Source organism: Bufo bufo, chromosome 5 (assembly GCF_905171765.1).
Source record: "Bufo bufo chromosome 5, aBufBuf1.1, whole genome shotgun sequence".
In the NCBI taxonomy this organism is placed as follows: Eukaryota; Metazoa; Chordata; class Amphibia; order Anura; family Bufonidae; genus Bufo; species Bufo bufo.
The window spans coordinates 276952475-276965606 of NC_053393.1; the positions used below are offsets into that span (position 1 = coordinate 276952475).

At 46.3% G+C, this 13132-nt stretch overlaps 1 protein-coding gene across 2 annotated transcripts in view; it reads right to left on the reverse strand.

Moving 5' to 3' along the window:
- The window catches only part of MTRR (5-methyltetrahydrofolate-homocysteine methyltransferase reductase), a 1123497-nt gene that overhangs the window by 290597 nt on the left and 819768 nt on the right, over positions 1-13132 (reverse strand). For both annotated transcript variants that reach the window (XM_040431866.1, XM_040431867.1), the window contains exon 12: positions 5247-5365. In XM_040431866.1, the coding sequence (XP_040287800.1) occupies positions 5247-5365 (119 nt within the window). The remainder of the gene's footprint in view (positions 1-5246; positions 5366-13132) is intronic.

Here is a 13132-nt window from a genome sequence, read left to right on the forward strand (position 1 = left end):
GTATGTCACCGTATCTCCAAAAAATGCCTTTGCCCTGCGCGATTTAGCGCAGGGCAAAGGAGAGCATCGGAGTATGAACTGCTCCAATGCTTAAGTCAGGGGGGCTGCCGGGGTAAAAATGGAGGTATGTCCGGGTTCAGCTCTGAACCCGGACAACCACTTTTAGCAATGACCTCCACAGTGCCTGCCCCTTTAACATTGACCACCCCTTTAACAGTGACCTTCATAGAGGCCACCCCTTTAACAGTGACATTCACAGTGCCCACCCCTTTAACAGTGACTTCCAGAGTGCCCGCCCCTTTAACAGTGACCTCTGCAGTGCCTGCCGCTTTAACAGTGACCTCCACAATGCCCGCCCCTTTAACCACTACAGGACCGCTGTATGCAGGATTGCGTCCTGGCGGCGGCCCTGTTATTCCTCCTGGATGCGTCGGGGCGTCATCTCGCGAGAGGCGAGATTTCCTGTGAACTCGTGCACACAGGCGCGCTCGTTCACAGGAACCGAAGGTAAACGAGTGGATCTGCAGCCTGCCAGCGGCGATCGTTCGCTGGCAGGCTGTACATGCGATTTTTTTAACCCCTTAAAGGTATATTAGACGCTGTGTTGATAACAGCGTCTAATATACCTGCTACCTGGTCCTCTGGTGGTCCCTTTTGCTTGGATCGACCACCAGAGGACACAGGCAGCTCTGTAAAGTAGCACCAAACACCACTACACTACACCCCCCCGTCACTTATTAACCCTTATTAACCCCTGATCACCCCATATAGACTCCCTGATCACCCCCCCCCCTGTAAGGCTCCATTCAGACGTCTGAATGGAGCCTTACAGGGGGGTGATCAATGACAGGGGGGTGATCACCCCATATAGACTCCCTGATCACCCCCCTGTCATTGATCACCCCCCTGTCATTTATCACCCCCCTGTAAGGCTCCATTCAGACGTCCGTATGTGTTTTGCGGATCCGTGGATCCGCAAAACACATACGGACATCTGAATGTAGTCTTACAGGGGGGTGATCAATGACAGGGGGGTGATCAGGGAGTCTATATGGGGTGATCACCCCCCTGTATGGCTCCATTCAGACATCTGTATGTGTTTTGCAGATCCGTGGATCCGCAAAACACATACGGACGTCTGAATGGAGCCTTACAGGGGGGTGATCAATGACAGGGGGGTGATCAGGGAGTCTATATGGGGTCATCACCCCCCTGTAAGGCTCCATTCAGACATCCGTATGTGTTTTGCGGATCCGTGGATCCGCAAAACACATACGGACGTCTGAATGGAGCCTTACAGGGGGGTGATCAATGACAGGGGGGTGATCAGGGAGTCTATATGGGGTCATCACCCCCCTGTAAGGCTCCATTCAGACATCCGTATGTGTTTTGCGGATCCGCAAAACACGGACACCGCGGATCTGCAAAACACGGACACCGGCAATGTGCATTCCGCATTTTGCGGATCCGCATATTGCCAGAACTATATAGAAAATGCCTTTTCTTGTCCACAATTGCGGACAAGAAAAGGACATGTTCTATAGGCTCGACAAAAAACGCAGTGTTCGCCCGATCAGGTCTGATCTTGTGCGCACACTTGCGCTCAGTCCGCCCTACCGCAGAGACAGAAATTTTTTGTTTTCTGATCACTGCAAAAACACCATAAAATCGCTACGGCGCTATAAAAAGATCACTTTTGAGGGGCATGGCGAGTTCATAGAAGATTTTTTTTTTTGCCACAAGTTAGCGGAAATGTTTTCTTTTTTTTTTTTTTTTCTTACAAAGTCTCATATTCCACTAACTTGTGACAAAAAATAAAATTTCACATGAACTCACCATACCCCTCACGGAATCCAAATGTGTAAAAATTTTTAAACATTTATATTCCAGACTTCTTCTCACGCTTTAGGGCCCCTAAAATGCCAGGGCAGTATAAATACCCCACATGTGACCCCATTTCGGAAAGAAGACACCCCAAGGTATTCGCTGAGGGGCATATTGAGTCCATGAAAGATTGAACTTTTTGTCACAAGTTAGCGGAAAGGGAGACTTTGTGTGAAAAAAAAAAAAAAAAATATCAATTTCCGCTAACTTGTGCCAAAAAAAAAAAAACTTCTATGAACTCGCCATGCCCCTCACGGAATACCTTGGGGTGTCTTCTTTCCAAAATGGGGTCACAAGTGGGGTATTTATACTGCCCTGGCATTTTAGGGGCCCTAAAGCGTGAGAAGAAGTCTGGAATCCAAATGTCTAAAAATGCCCTCCTAAAAAGAGTTTGGGCCCCTTTGTGCACCTAGGCTGCAAAAATGTGTCACACATGTGGTATCGCCGTACTCAGGAGAAGTAGAGCAATGTGTTTTGGGGTGTATTTTTACATATACCCATGCTGGGTGAGAGAAATATCTCTCTCAAATGACAACTTTGTATAAAAAAAATGGGAAAAGTTGACTTTTAGAGAGATATTTCTCTCAACCAGCATGGGTATATGTAAAAATACACCCCAAAACACATTGCCCTACTTCTCCTGAGTACGGCGATACCACATGTGTGAGACTTTTTTGCAGCCTAGGTGCCCAAAGGGGCCCAAATTCTAACGAGCACCTTTAGGATTTCACAGGGCATCTTTTACGCATTTGGATTCCAAATTACTTCTCACGCTTTAGGTCCCCTAAAATGCCAGGGCAGTATAACTACCCCACAAGTGACCCCATTTTGGAAAGAAGACACCCCAAGGTATTTCGTGATGGGCATAGTGAGTTCATGGAAGTTTTTATTTTTTGTCACAAGTTAGTGGAATATGAGACTTTGTAAGAAAAAAAAAGATAAAAAAATCATCATTTTCCACTAACTTGTGACAAAAAAAAAAACTTCTATGAACTCACTATGCCCATCAGCGAATACCTTAGGGTGTCTACTTTCCGAAATGTGGTCATTTGTGGGGTGTTTTTACTGTCTGGGCATTGTAGAACCTCAGGAAACATGACAGGTGCTCAGAAAGTCAGAGCTGCTTCAAAATGCGGAAATTCACATTTTTGTACCATAGTTTGTAAACGCTATAACTTTTACCCAAACCAATAAATATACACTTATTGCATTTTTTTTTATCAGACATGTAGAACAATAAATTTTGATAAACATTTATATAGAAATGTAGTTTTATTTGAAAAATTTTACAACCGAAAGTGAAAAATTTCATTTTTTTGCAAAAATTTCGGTAAATTTCGATTAATATCGAAAAAAGTAAAAATGTCAGCAGCAATAAAATACCACCAAATGAAAGCTCTATTAGTGAGAAGAAAAGGAGGTAAAATTCATTTGGGTGGTAAGTTGTATGACCAAGCAATAAACCGTGAAAGTAGTGTAGTGCAGAATTGTAAAAAGTGGTCTGGTCATTAAGGGTGTTTAAGCTAGGGGGGCTGAAGTGGTTAATTATTAGACTAAACCTTATAAAGACTTCAGATGAGGTTTCCCTTTATACTCAATTTGCTTTTGAAGTCCCTAAAATATGCTTTACAATATGTTTACTGCTGTATGTGATTTATTTTAATACATATGCAGTTTACATTTATAGTGATATACATAAACAGACAGTAGATATTCTGGGTCCAGTAAGAAACATAAGGTAAGATTAATTCACATTTCTAACCTAGTAAATTTACTGTAAATGAGATATGTATTACAACTAGGGATGAGCGAATTTCATATCTTGAAGTTCGTGTGCGGGTTTGTGTTGTGGTATTTACTGAATTGCGTTATGGATTCCGTTACCACAGACCATAAAGCAATTCCATGATGGAATGCATAATAGAATGCCTTTAGAGAAGTCTATTTTCGGAATAACGGATCCTTCCGGTTTATGTTACGCTGGAGACCTCTCCAGCATAACGTAAACCAGATGGATCCGTTATGCAGGCCATAGACTTCTATTATGAAGGAATAAATAACAAAATGCCTCTAAAGGCATTCTGTTATGCATTCCGTCATGGAATTGTGTTATGGTCTGTGGCAACGGAATCCAAAACGCAATTCAGTAAATACCACAACACAAACCCGCACACGAACTTCAAAATATGAAATTCGCTCATCCCTAATTACAACAGACATATTACAACATGTTCATTTTCGCATTCTACATTACTGTTGACAATTAAAAGGGTTCCCAAGGAAAGATAAAAATGAAAATACTGAAAAAACATGTTCTTATAAAAAAAACCTCTTAAATGTGTTTAATTATTTATAATTGCTCCTTAATCTAGGGAACAATCAGTCAAGTAGCTAAAAAGGACGGATTTTGTGATCATAAATCCAAGAGCCGCCATTTTAGCTACTTGATTGTTCCCTAGACTAAAGGAGCATTTATAAAGATTAAAGACATTTAAGAGTTTATTTATAATAACATGTTTTTTCAGTATTCTCATTTTTATCTTTCCCGGGGAACCCCTTTAACAGTTGTTGTTGTTGTGGGCCACTTCTTATACACAATTATTTTATAAGGGTAAGTCCAGTTATGGAAGAATATTGGCAAATAAAGTATATAGCAATATTTGCATGCATAAGAGAGAATTCACATGGCCATAAGTGTTTTGCAGTCTGCAAAACACAAATACTGGATGTGTGCATGCTGCATCACGGTGCAGAGCCATTGACTTCAATAAGTCCATGGTGCACATGTTGCAGCAAAGCATTGGACATGTCCTTTCTTTTGCAGAGTGGCTGCATGGATGTGGAAGCACACGGAAGACCTTGCCATCCTTTGTGGCCTTGCCACAAATGCCCCAAAGAGAGGACATGTCCTATACTTCACAACATGCAGACCACAGACCCATTAAAGTCAATGGGTTCGCCCTATGATGCTGCATGAACATGGCTGGTATCTGTGTTTTGTGGATTTGCGGTTTGTGGACCGCAAAACACTTATGGCCATGTGAAAGCACCCTTACACAGGTTTTGCTGCTGAATATTCTGCACATTAACCATATGCATTGAAAGAGCAAGGGTAATCGCTAGTAAAAAATTTGTGGTGTTTCCCTAAAGAATGAGCATGTTGTGGATTTTAAAAATCTGTATGTTCATTTTTCCATTTGGAAAATTTCTAATGTATGTGGTTAGCATTTTTAAAACCCCATCGACATGCATTATACTATAATTCATTGTGGATTTGTGGTGCAAAATCCACACCACTAATCCACAGCAAATATGCCATGTCTGAAAATACAGTTATAAAAAAGGTTGTACTGCATACTTGCCTGTGCTGTAAAAAACCAATAAAAGGCGCAATTCCTGTTCCTGGGCCCACCATTATAATAGGGACAGATAAATCCAGTGGTAAATGGAATAAGGTAGATGGTCGGATAAATATTGATGTCTGGATGAGAAAATAATGCAGTGCTAAATATTAGTAAAATTGCTAACCATACAACAGCTAACCATGACTTGACAATATAGTGTATAATAGTACATTTGAAAAGGTTTTGAGGGCTCTTTCTTCAAATTGATACTAGTTTCTTAATTATTGTGGTTTAGTCAATGATTAGAATGAAACCAAATCTTTATTTTGAAAAAAAAACACAGGAGTAAAGGTCATCTGTTATCAACACAGGTTATGTTACTTGTCCAATAAACCATATGCATTCAATGAATTGAATGGAGCATGCTGGGAATTGTAGTTTCACAACAGCTGGGAGCCGGAGGTTGCCTACCCCTGACCTATACGATTGAATTATGAACAATAAACTGTAGGTATTTGTAAGTTTTAATATCATATGAAAAGTATAGCACAAACAGGAGTTAAAATTAAGGTGTAAGCACGAGCCAAAAGAACCATCTTTGCCAAAGTGCCCTATTGCCTAAGCACTTGGCAGTTAAACATGGCAGTTAGACAGGGCAGGAGTCCTATGTAATTGACTTTAAACACAGCTCAGGTATGTTACAGTATTGTTTCACTCAGTTTATTGCTTCGGTTCTCATTGTTACAGCTGTTCATCTTCACAACCAACCACAGCTTCCACACTCTGTCCCTAGAGATGTCCCGAATAGTTCGCCGGCGAATAGTTCCCGGCGAACATAGCTTGTTCGCGTTCGCCGCGGCGGGCGAACATATGTGATGTTCGGTCCGCCCCCTATTCGTCATCATTGAGTAAACTTTGATCCTGTACCTCACAGTCAGCAGACACATTCCAGCCAATCAGCAGCAGACCCTCCCTCCCAGACCTTCCCACCTCCTGGACAGCATCCATTTTAGATTCATTCGGAAGCTGCATTCTTAGTGAGAGGAGGGACAGTGTAGCTGCTGCTGATTTAATAAGGAAATCGATAGCTAGGCTAGTGCATTCAGTGTCCACTACAGTCCTGAAGGACTCATCTGATCTCTGCTGTAAGGACAGCACCCCAAAAAGCCCTTTTTAGGGCTAGAACATCAGTCTGCTTTTTTTTTTTTTCTGTGTAATCTAATTGCAGTTGCCTGCCTGCCAGCGTGTGTGTCAGGCTCATAGCGTATACTGTGCCCACTTGCCCAGTGCCACCACTCATATCTGGTGTCACAATAGCTTGCATTTAAAAAAAATATATAGAATTTTTTGACTGTAATATAATAGCAGTCAGTTGCCAGCACGCGTGTGCGTTTCAGGGCCTGCCAGGCCACAGTGTCACACCAGTGCAACTCATATCTGGTGTAACAGTGGTGTACATTTAAAAAAAACAACACTTTTTTGACTGTGAAATAATATCAGTCAGTTTCCTTCACACGTGTGCGTTTCAGGGCCTGCCTGATAAGGTACGTAACAGGGATTAAACTGATAAGAATAGAACAACATAACACACCACAACTATCTGGTGGCACATTAGATTGCACGCGCAGTGCCCCAAATTTGAAGTAGGAGGACCGACCAAGCATCTTTTTCCATCTCCCCGTTCCTAAAATCGATGCCATATACACGTCCCCTGATAGGGGACGTAACAGGGATTAAACTGATAGGAATAGTACCACTTAACACACCCTATAATAACGCAGAGAGAGGCAACGCAGAGAGAGGAGTCTGAAGAAGAGGAGTTAGAGGAGAAAGGTGGCTTTGAGGAGGTGGAAGAACAACCACAGCAGGCGTCCCAGGGGGCTTGTTGTCACCTTTCGGGGACCCTTGGTGTTGTACGTGGCTGGGTGGAGGAAGAGACCTTCAATGACATCAGTGAGGACAAGGAATGGGACATGGCTAGCTTGGTATCCAACCTTGTGCAAATGGGGAGTTTGCGGTTGTGCAAATGGACTGTTTGCGGTTGTTTGCGGTGCGTTAAACGGGGAGTTTGGTCTGTCACTGTGAAGCGGGCGTAACCCTTACACTACCTGATCGATACAACATCATACCTGATGTTTTAAAGCACGTTATTCCAAACAATTTAGGAATGTTAGGTGATTTATGCCCTTTATGGATTAAAGCCAGACTCTGCGTCAACTATGTAATTTTCCATGGGAGTTTTGCCATGGATCCCCCTCCGGCATGCCACAGTCCAGGTGTTAGTCCCCTTGAAACAACTTTTCCATCACTATTGTGGCCAGAAAAAGTCCCTGTGGGTTTTAAAATTCGCCTGCCTATTGAAGTCAATGGCGGTTCGCCCGTTCGCGAACATTTGCGAAAATTCGCGTTCGCCGTTCGCGAACAGAAAATTTTATGTTCGCGACATCCCTATCTGTCCCTTCTCTCCACATCAGTCCCTCCCTCCTTCCCTCACCATGTTCAGTTCACATACACGTTTTACCCTCTTACATCACCATGACCTCCATGGTGCAGCATAAAAAAACACCCATACAAATCATTCAACTACTTGCTGTCTCTTTCTGTTCTCCTGCTACTAGCTGCAGGGGATATTTCACCAAACCCTGGCCCTCCCTCTATTGCCAACTTAAGCTTCTTATCTGCCACACATAGAAACCCTGAAAATCTAATTAATATTCACTGTACATCTTCTCCAGTTTCTTAACTGTGCACTCTGGAATGTATAGTCCGTTTGTAACTGTCACGCCCTGCCCTGTGAGTGATCTGAGAAGATCTGTCAGACTTGCTGCACGTGAATCTATCTGACCTGCCTCTCACTATAGCCCTTGCGGTTTACAGTAAAGAGAGTTGTATGGGGAGGCAGGTATTTTCCTCCCAGTGTGTGCTGCTGGACTGATTAGCGGCCAGGTGGGGTCAAACACCGGACTGGACTCAGGTTCCAGTCCGGATTTTGACAACACCTAGCTGCCTTTAAAAGACAGCTGGGTTCAGCAAAAAGGATCTCTGTATTGGGATCTGAGGCTTGTGCTGGGCTTGGAGGTCTGAGACCAGTGCGAGGGGAAACAGGCCGCCTAAAGTCTGTTCATGGACTCTTTGAGGCAGAACTGCCAGCTGGGTGTAAACTAACACCAAAACCAAAAGGTGACTTTTTGTGTTGAATTTGACTTTTTGTTTATGAACTTTCCAAGAGTGTGAATAAACACGTTACTGTTTGATTTAAGAACTGGTTGGTGCCTCTATACTGCATCCGCTTATCCTGTCTACCAGAGCGAATCCCCAAAAAAACCTACAAAAACCTTGTACACAATCATAGAAGAGGATTATTTACAATAAGAACAGTGAAACTATGGAACTCTCTGCCTGAGGAGGTGGTGAATTCACTAAAAGAGTTCAGGAGGTGCCTGGATGTATTTCTGGAGTGTAATAATATTACAGGTTATAGTTACTAGAGATGGGTTGTTGATAGAGTTGAGCGAACACCTGGATGTTCGGGTTCGAGAAGTTCGGCCGAACTTCCCGGAAATGTTCGGGTTTGGGATCCGAACCCGAACCGAACTTCATCCCGAACCCGAACCCCATTGAAGTCAATGGGGACCCGAACTTTTGGGCACGAAAAAGGCTGTAAAACAGCCCAGGAAAGAGCTAGAGGGCTGCAAAAGGCAGCAACATGTAGGTAAATCCCCTGCAAACAAATGTGGATAGGGAAATGAATTAAAATTAAAATTAAAAAAATAAAAATGACCCAATATCAATTGGACAGAGGTCCCATAGCAGAGAATCTGGCTTCACGTCAGCAGAGAATCTGTCTCTTCATGCCATAGCAAAGAATCTGGCTTCATGTCAGCATAGAATCAGTCTCTTCATGCCATAGCAGAGAATCTGGCTTCATGTCACCCACCACTGGAAGAGGCCACTGTCACATATTTAGGCCCCGGCACCCAGACAGAGGAGAGCGGTCCCGTAACAGAGAATCTGGCCTTATGTCAGCGCAGAATCTGTCTTCATGTCATAGCAGAGAATCAGGCTTCACGTCACCCACCACTGGAACAGGCCACTGTCACACATTTAGGCCCAGGCACCCAGGCAGAGGAGAGAGGTCCCGTAACAGAGAATCTGGCCTTATGTCAGCACAGAATCTGTCTTCATGTCATAGCAGAGAATCAGGCTTCACGTCACCCACCACTGGAACAGGCCACTGTCACACATTTAGGCCCAGGCACCCAGGCAGAGGAGAGAGGTCCCGTAACAGAGAATCTGGCCTTATGTCAGCGCAGAATCGGTCTTCATGTCATAGCAGAGAATCAGGCTTCACGTCACCCACCACTGGAACAGGCCACTGTCACACATTTAGGCCCAGGCACCCAGGCAGAGGAGAGAGGTCCCGTAACAGAGAATCTGGCCTTATGTCAGCGCAGAATCTGTCTTCATGTCATAGCAGAGAATCAGGCTTCACGTCACCCACCACTGGAACAGGCCACTGTCACACATTTAGGCCCAGGCACCCAGGCAGAGGAGAGAGGTCCCGTAACAGAGAATCTGGCCTTATGTCAGTGCAGAATCTGTCTTCATGTCATAGCAGAGAATCAGGCTTCACGTCACCCACCACTGGAACAGGCCACTGTCACACATTTAGGCCCAGGCACCCAGGCAGAGGAGAGAGGTCCCGTAACAGAGAATCTGGCCATATGTCAGCGCAGAATCTGTCTTCATGTCATAGCAGAGAATCAGGCTTTACGTCACCCACCACTAGAACAGGCCACTGTCACATATTTAGGCCCAGGCACCCAGGCAGAGGAGAGAGGTCCCATAACAGAGAATCTGGCCTTATGTTAGCGCAGAATCTGTCTTCATGTCATAGCAGAGAATCAGGCTTCACGTCACCCACCACTGGAACAGGCCACTGTCACACATTTAGGCCCAGGCACCCAGGCAGAGGAGAGAGGTCCCGTAACAGAGAATCTGGCCTTATGTCAGCGCAGAATCTGTCTTCATGTCATAGCAGAGAATCAGGCTTCACGTCACCCACCACTAGAACAGGCCACTGTCACACATTTAGGCCCAGGCACCCAGGCAGAGGAGAGAGGTCCCGTAACAGAGAATCTGGCCTTATGTTAGCGCAGAATCCGTCTTCATGTCATAGCAGAGAATCAGGCTTCACGTCACCCACCACTGGAACAGGCCACTGTCACACATTTAGGCCCAGGCACCCAGGCAGAGGAGAGAGGTCCCGTAACAGAGAATCTGGCCTTATGTCAGCGCAGAATCTGTCTTCATGTCATAGCAGAGAATCAGGCTTCACGTCACCCACCACTGGAACAGGCCACTGTCACACATTTAGACCCAGGCACCCAGGCAGAGGAGAGAGGTCCCGTAAAAGAGAATCTGGCCATATGTCAGCGCAGAATCTGTCTTCATGTCATAGCAGAGAATCAGGCTTTACATCACCCACCACTAGAACAGGCCACTGTCACATATTTAGGCCCCGGCATCCAGACAGAGGAGAGGTTCATTCAACTTTGGGTTGCCCCGCAATATAATGGTAAAATGAAATTAAAATTAAAAATAGTATTGAATGAGTGCCCTGGAGTAGAATAATATATTGTTAAGGGGAGGTAGTTAATATCTAATCTGCACAAGGGATGGACAGGTCCTGTGGGATCCATGCCTGGTTCATTTTTATGAACGTCAGCTTGTCCACATTGGCTGTAGACAGGCGGCTGCGTTTGTATGTAATGACGCCCCCTGCCGTGCTGAATACACGTTCAGACAAAACGCTGGCCGCCGGGCAGGCCAGCACCTCCAAGGCATAAAAGGCTAGCTCTGGCCACGTGGACAATTTGGAGACCCAGAAGTTGAATGGGGCCGAACCATCAGTCAGTACGTGGAGGGGTGTGCACAGGTACTGTTCCACCATGTTAGTGAAATGTTGCCTCCTGCTAACACGTTCCGTATCAGGTGGTGGTGCAGTTAGCTGTGGCGTGGTGACAAAACTTTTCCACATCTCTGCCATGCTAACCCTGCCCTCAGAGGAGCTGGCCGTGACACAGCTGCGTTGGCGACCTCTTGCTCCTCCTCTGCCTTCGCCTTGGGCTTCCACTGGTTCCCCTGTGACATTTGGGAATGCTCTCAGTAGCGCGTCTACCAACGTGCGCTTGTACTCGCGCATCTTCCTATCACGCTCCAGTGTAGGAAGTAAGGTGGGCACATTGTCTTTGTACCGGGGATCCAGCAGGGTGGCAACCCAGTAGTCCGCACACGTTAAAATGTGGGCAACTCTGCTGTCGTTGCGCAGGCACTGCAGCATGTAGTCGCTCATGTGTGCCAGGCTGCCCAGAGGTAAGGACAAGCTGTCCTCTGTGGGAGGCGTATCGTCATCGTCCTGAGTTTCCCCCCAGCCACGCACCAGTGATGGGCCCGAGCTGCTTTGGGTGCCACCCCGCTGTGAACATGCTTCATCCTCATCCTCCTCCACCTCCTCCTCATCCTCGTCCTCCAGTAGTGGGCCCTGTCTGGCCACATTTGTACCTGGCCTCTGGTGTTGCAAAAAACCTCCCTCTGAGTCACTTCGAAGAGACTGGCCTGAAAGTGCTAAAAATGACCCCTCTTCCTCCTCTTCCTCCTGGGCCACCTCCTCTTCCATCATCGCCCTAAGTGTTTTCTCAAGGAGACATAGAAGTGGTATTGTAACGCTGATAACGGCGTCATCGCCACTGGCCATGTTGGTGGAGTACTCGAAACAATGCAACAGGGCACACAGGTCTCGCATGGAGGCCCAGTCATTGGTGGTGAAGTGTGTCTGATCCGCAGTGCGACTGACCCGTGCGTGCTGCAGCTGAAACTCCACTATGGCCTGCTGCTGCTCGCACAGTCTGTCCAGCATATGCAAGGTGGAGTTCCACCTGGTGGGCACGTCGCATATGAGGCGGTGAGCGGGAAGGCCGAAGTTACGCTGTAGCGCAGACAGGCGAGCATCGGCAGGGTGTGAACGCCGGAAGCGCGAACAGACGGCCCGCACTTTATGCAGCAGCTCTGACATGTCGGGGTAGTTGCGAATGAACTTCTGCACCACCAAATTCAGCACATGCGCCAGGCAAGGGATGTGCGTCAAACCGGCTAGTCCCAGAGCTGCAACGAGATTTCGCCCATTATCGCACACCACCAGGCCGGGCTTGAGGCTCACCGGCAGCAACCACTCGTCAGGCTGTTGTTCTATACCCCGCCACAACTCCTGTGCGGTGTGGGGCCTGTCCCCCAAACATATGAGTTTCAGAATAGCCTGCTGACGTTTACCCCGGGCTGTGCTTAAGTTGGTGGTGAAGGTGTGTGGCTGACTGGATGAGCAGGTGGAAGAAGAGGAGGAGGAAGCTGAGTAGGAGGAGGAGACAGGAGGCAAAGAATGTTGCCCTGCGACCCTTGGCGGCGGAAGGACGTGCGCCAAACAGCTCTCCGCCTGGGGCCCAGCCGCCACTACATTTACCCAGTGTGCAGTTAGGGAGATATAGCGTCCCTGGCCGTGCTTACTGGTCCACGTATCTGTGGTTAGGTGGACCTTGCCACAGATGGCGTTGCCCAGTGCACACTTGATTTTATCGGACACTTGTTTGTGCAGGGAAGGCACGGCTCTCTTGGAGAAGTAGTGGCGGCTGGGAACAACATACTGTGGGACAGAAAGTGACATGAGCTGTTTGAAGCTGTGTGTGTCCACCAGCCTAAATGACAGCATTTCATAGGCCAGTAGTTTAGAAATGCTGGCATTCAGGGCCAGGGATCGAGGGTGGCTAGGTGGGAATTTACGCTTTCTCTCAAATGTTTGTGAGATGGAGAGCTGAACGCTGCCGTGTGACATGGTTGAGATGCTTGGTGAC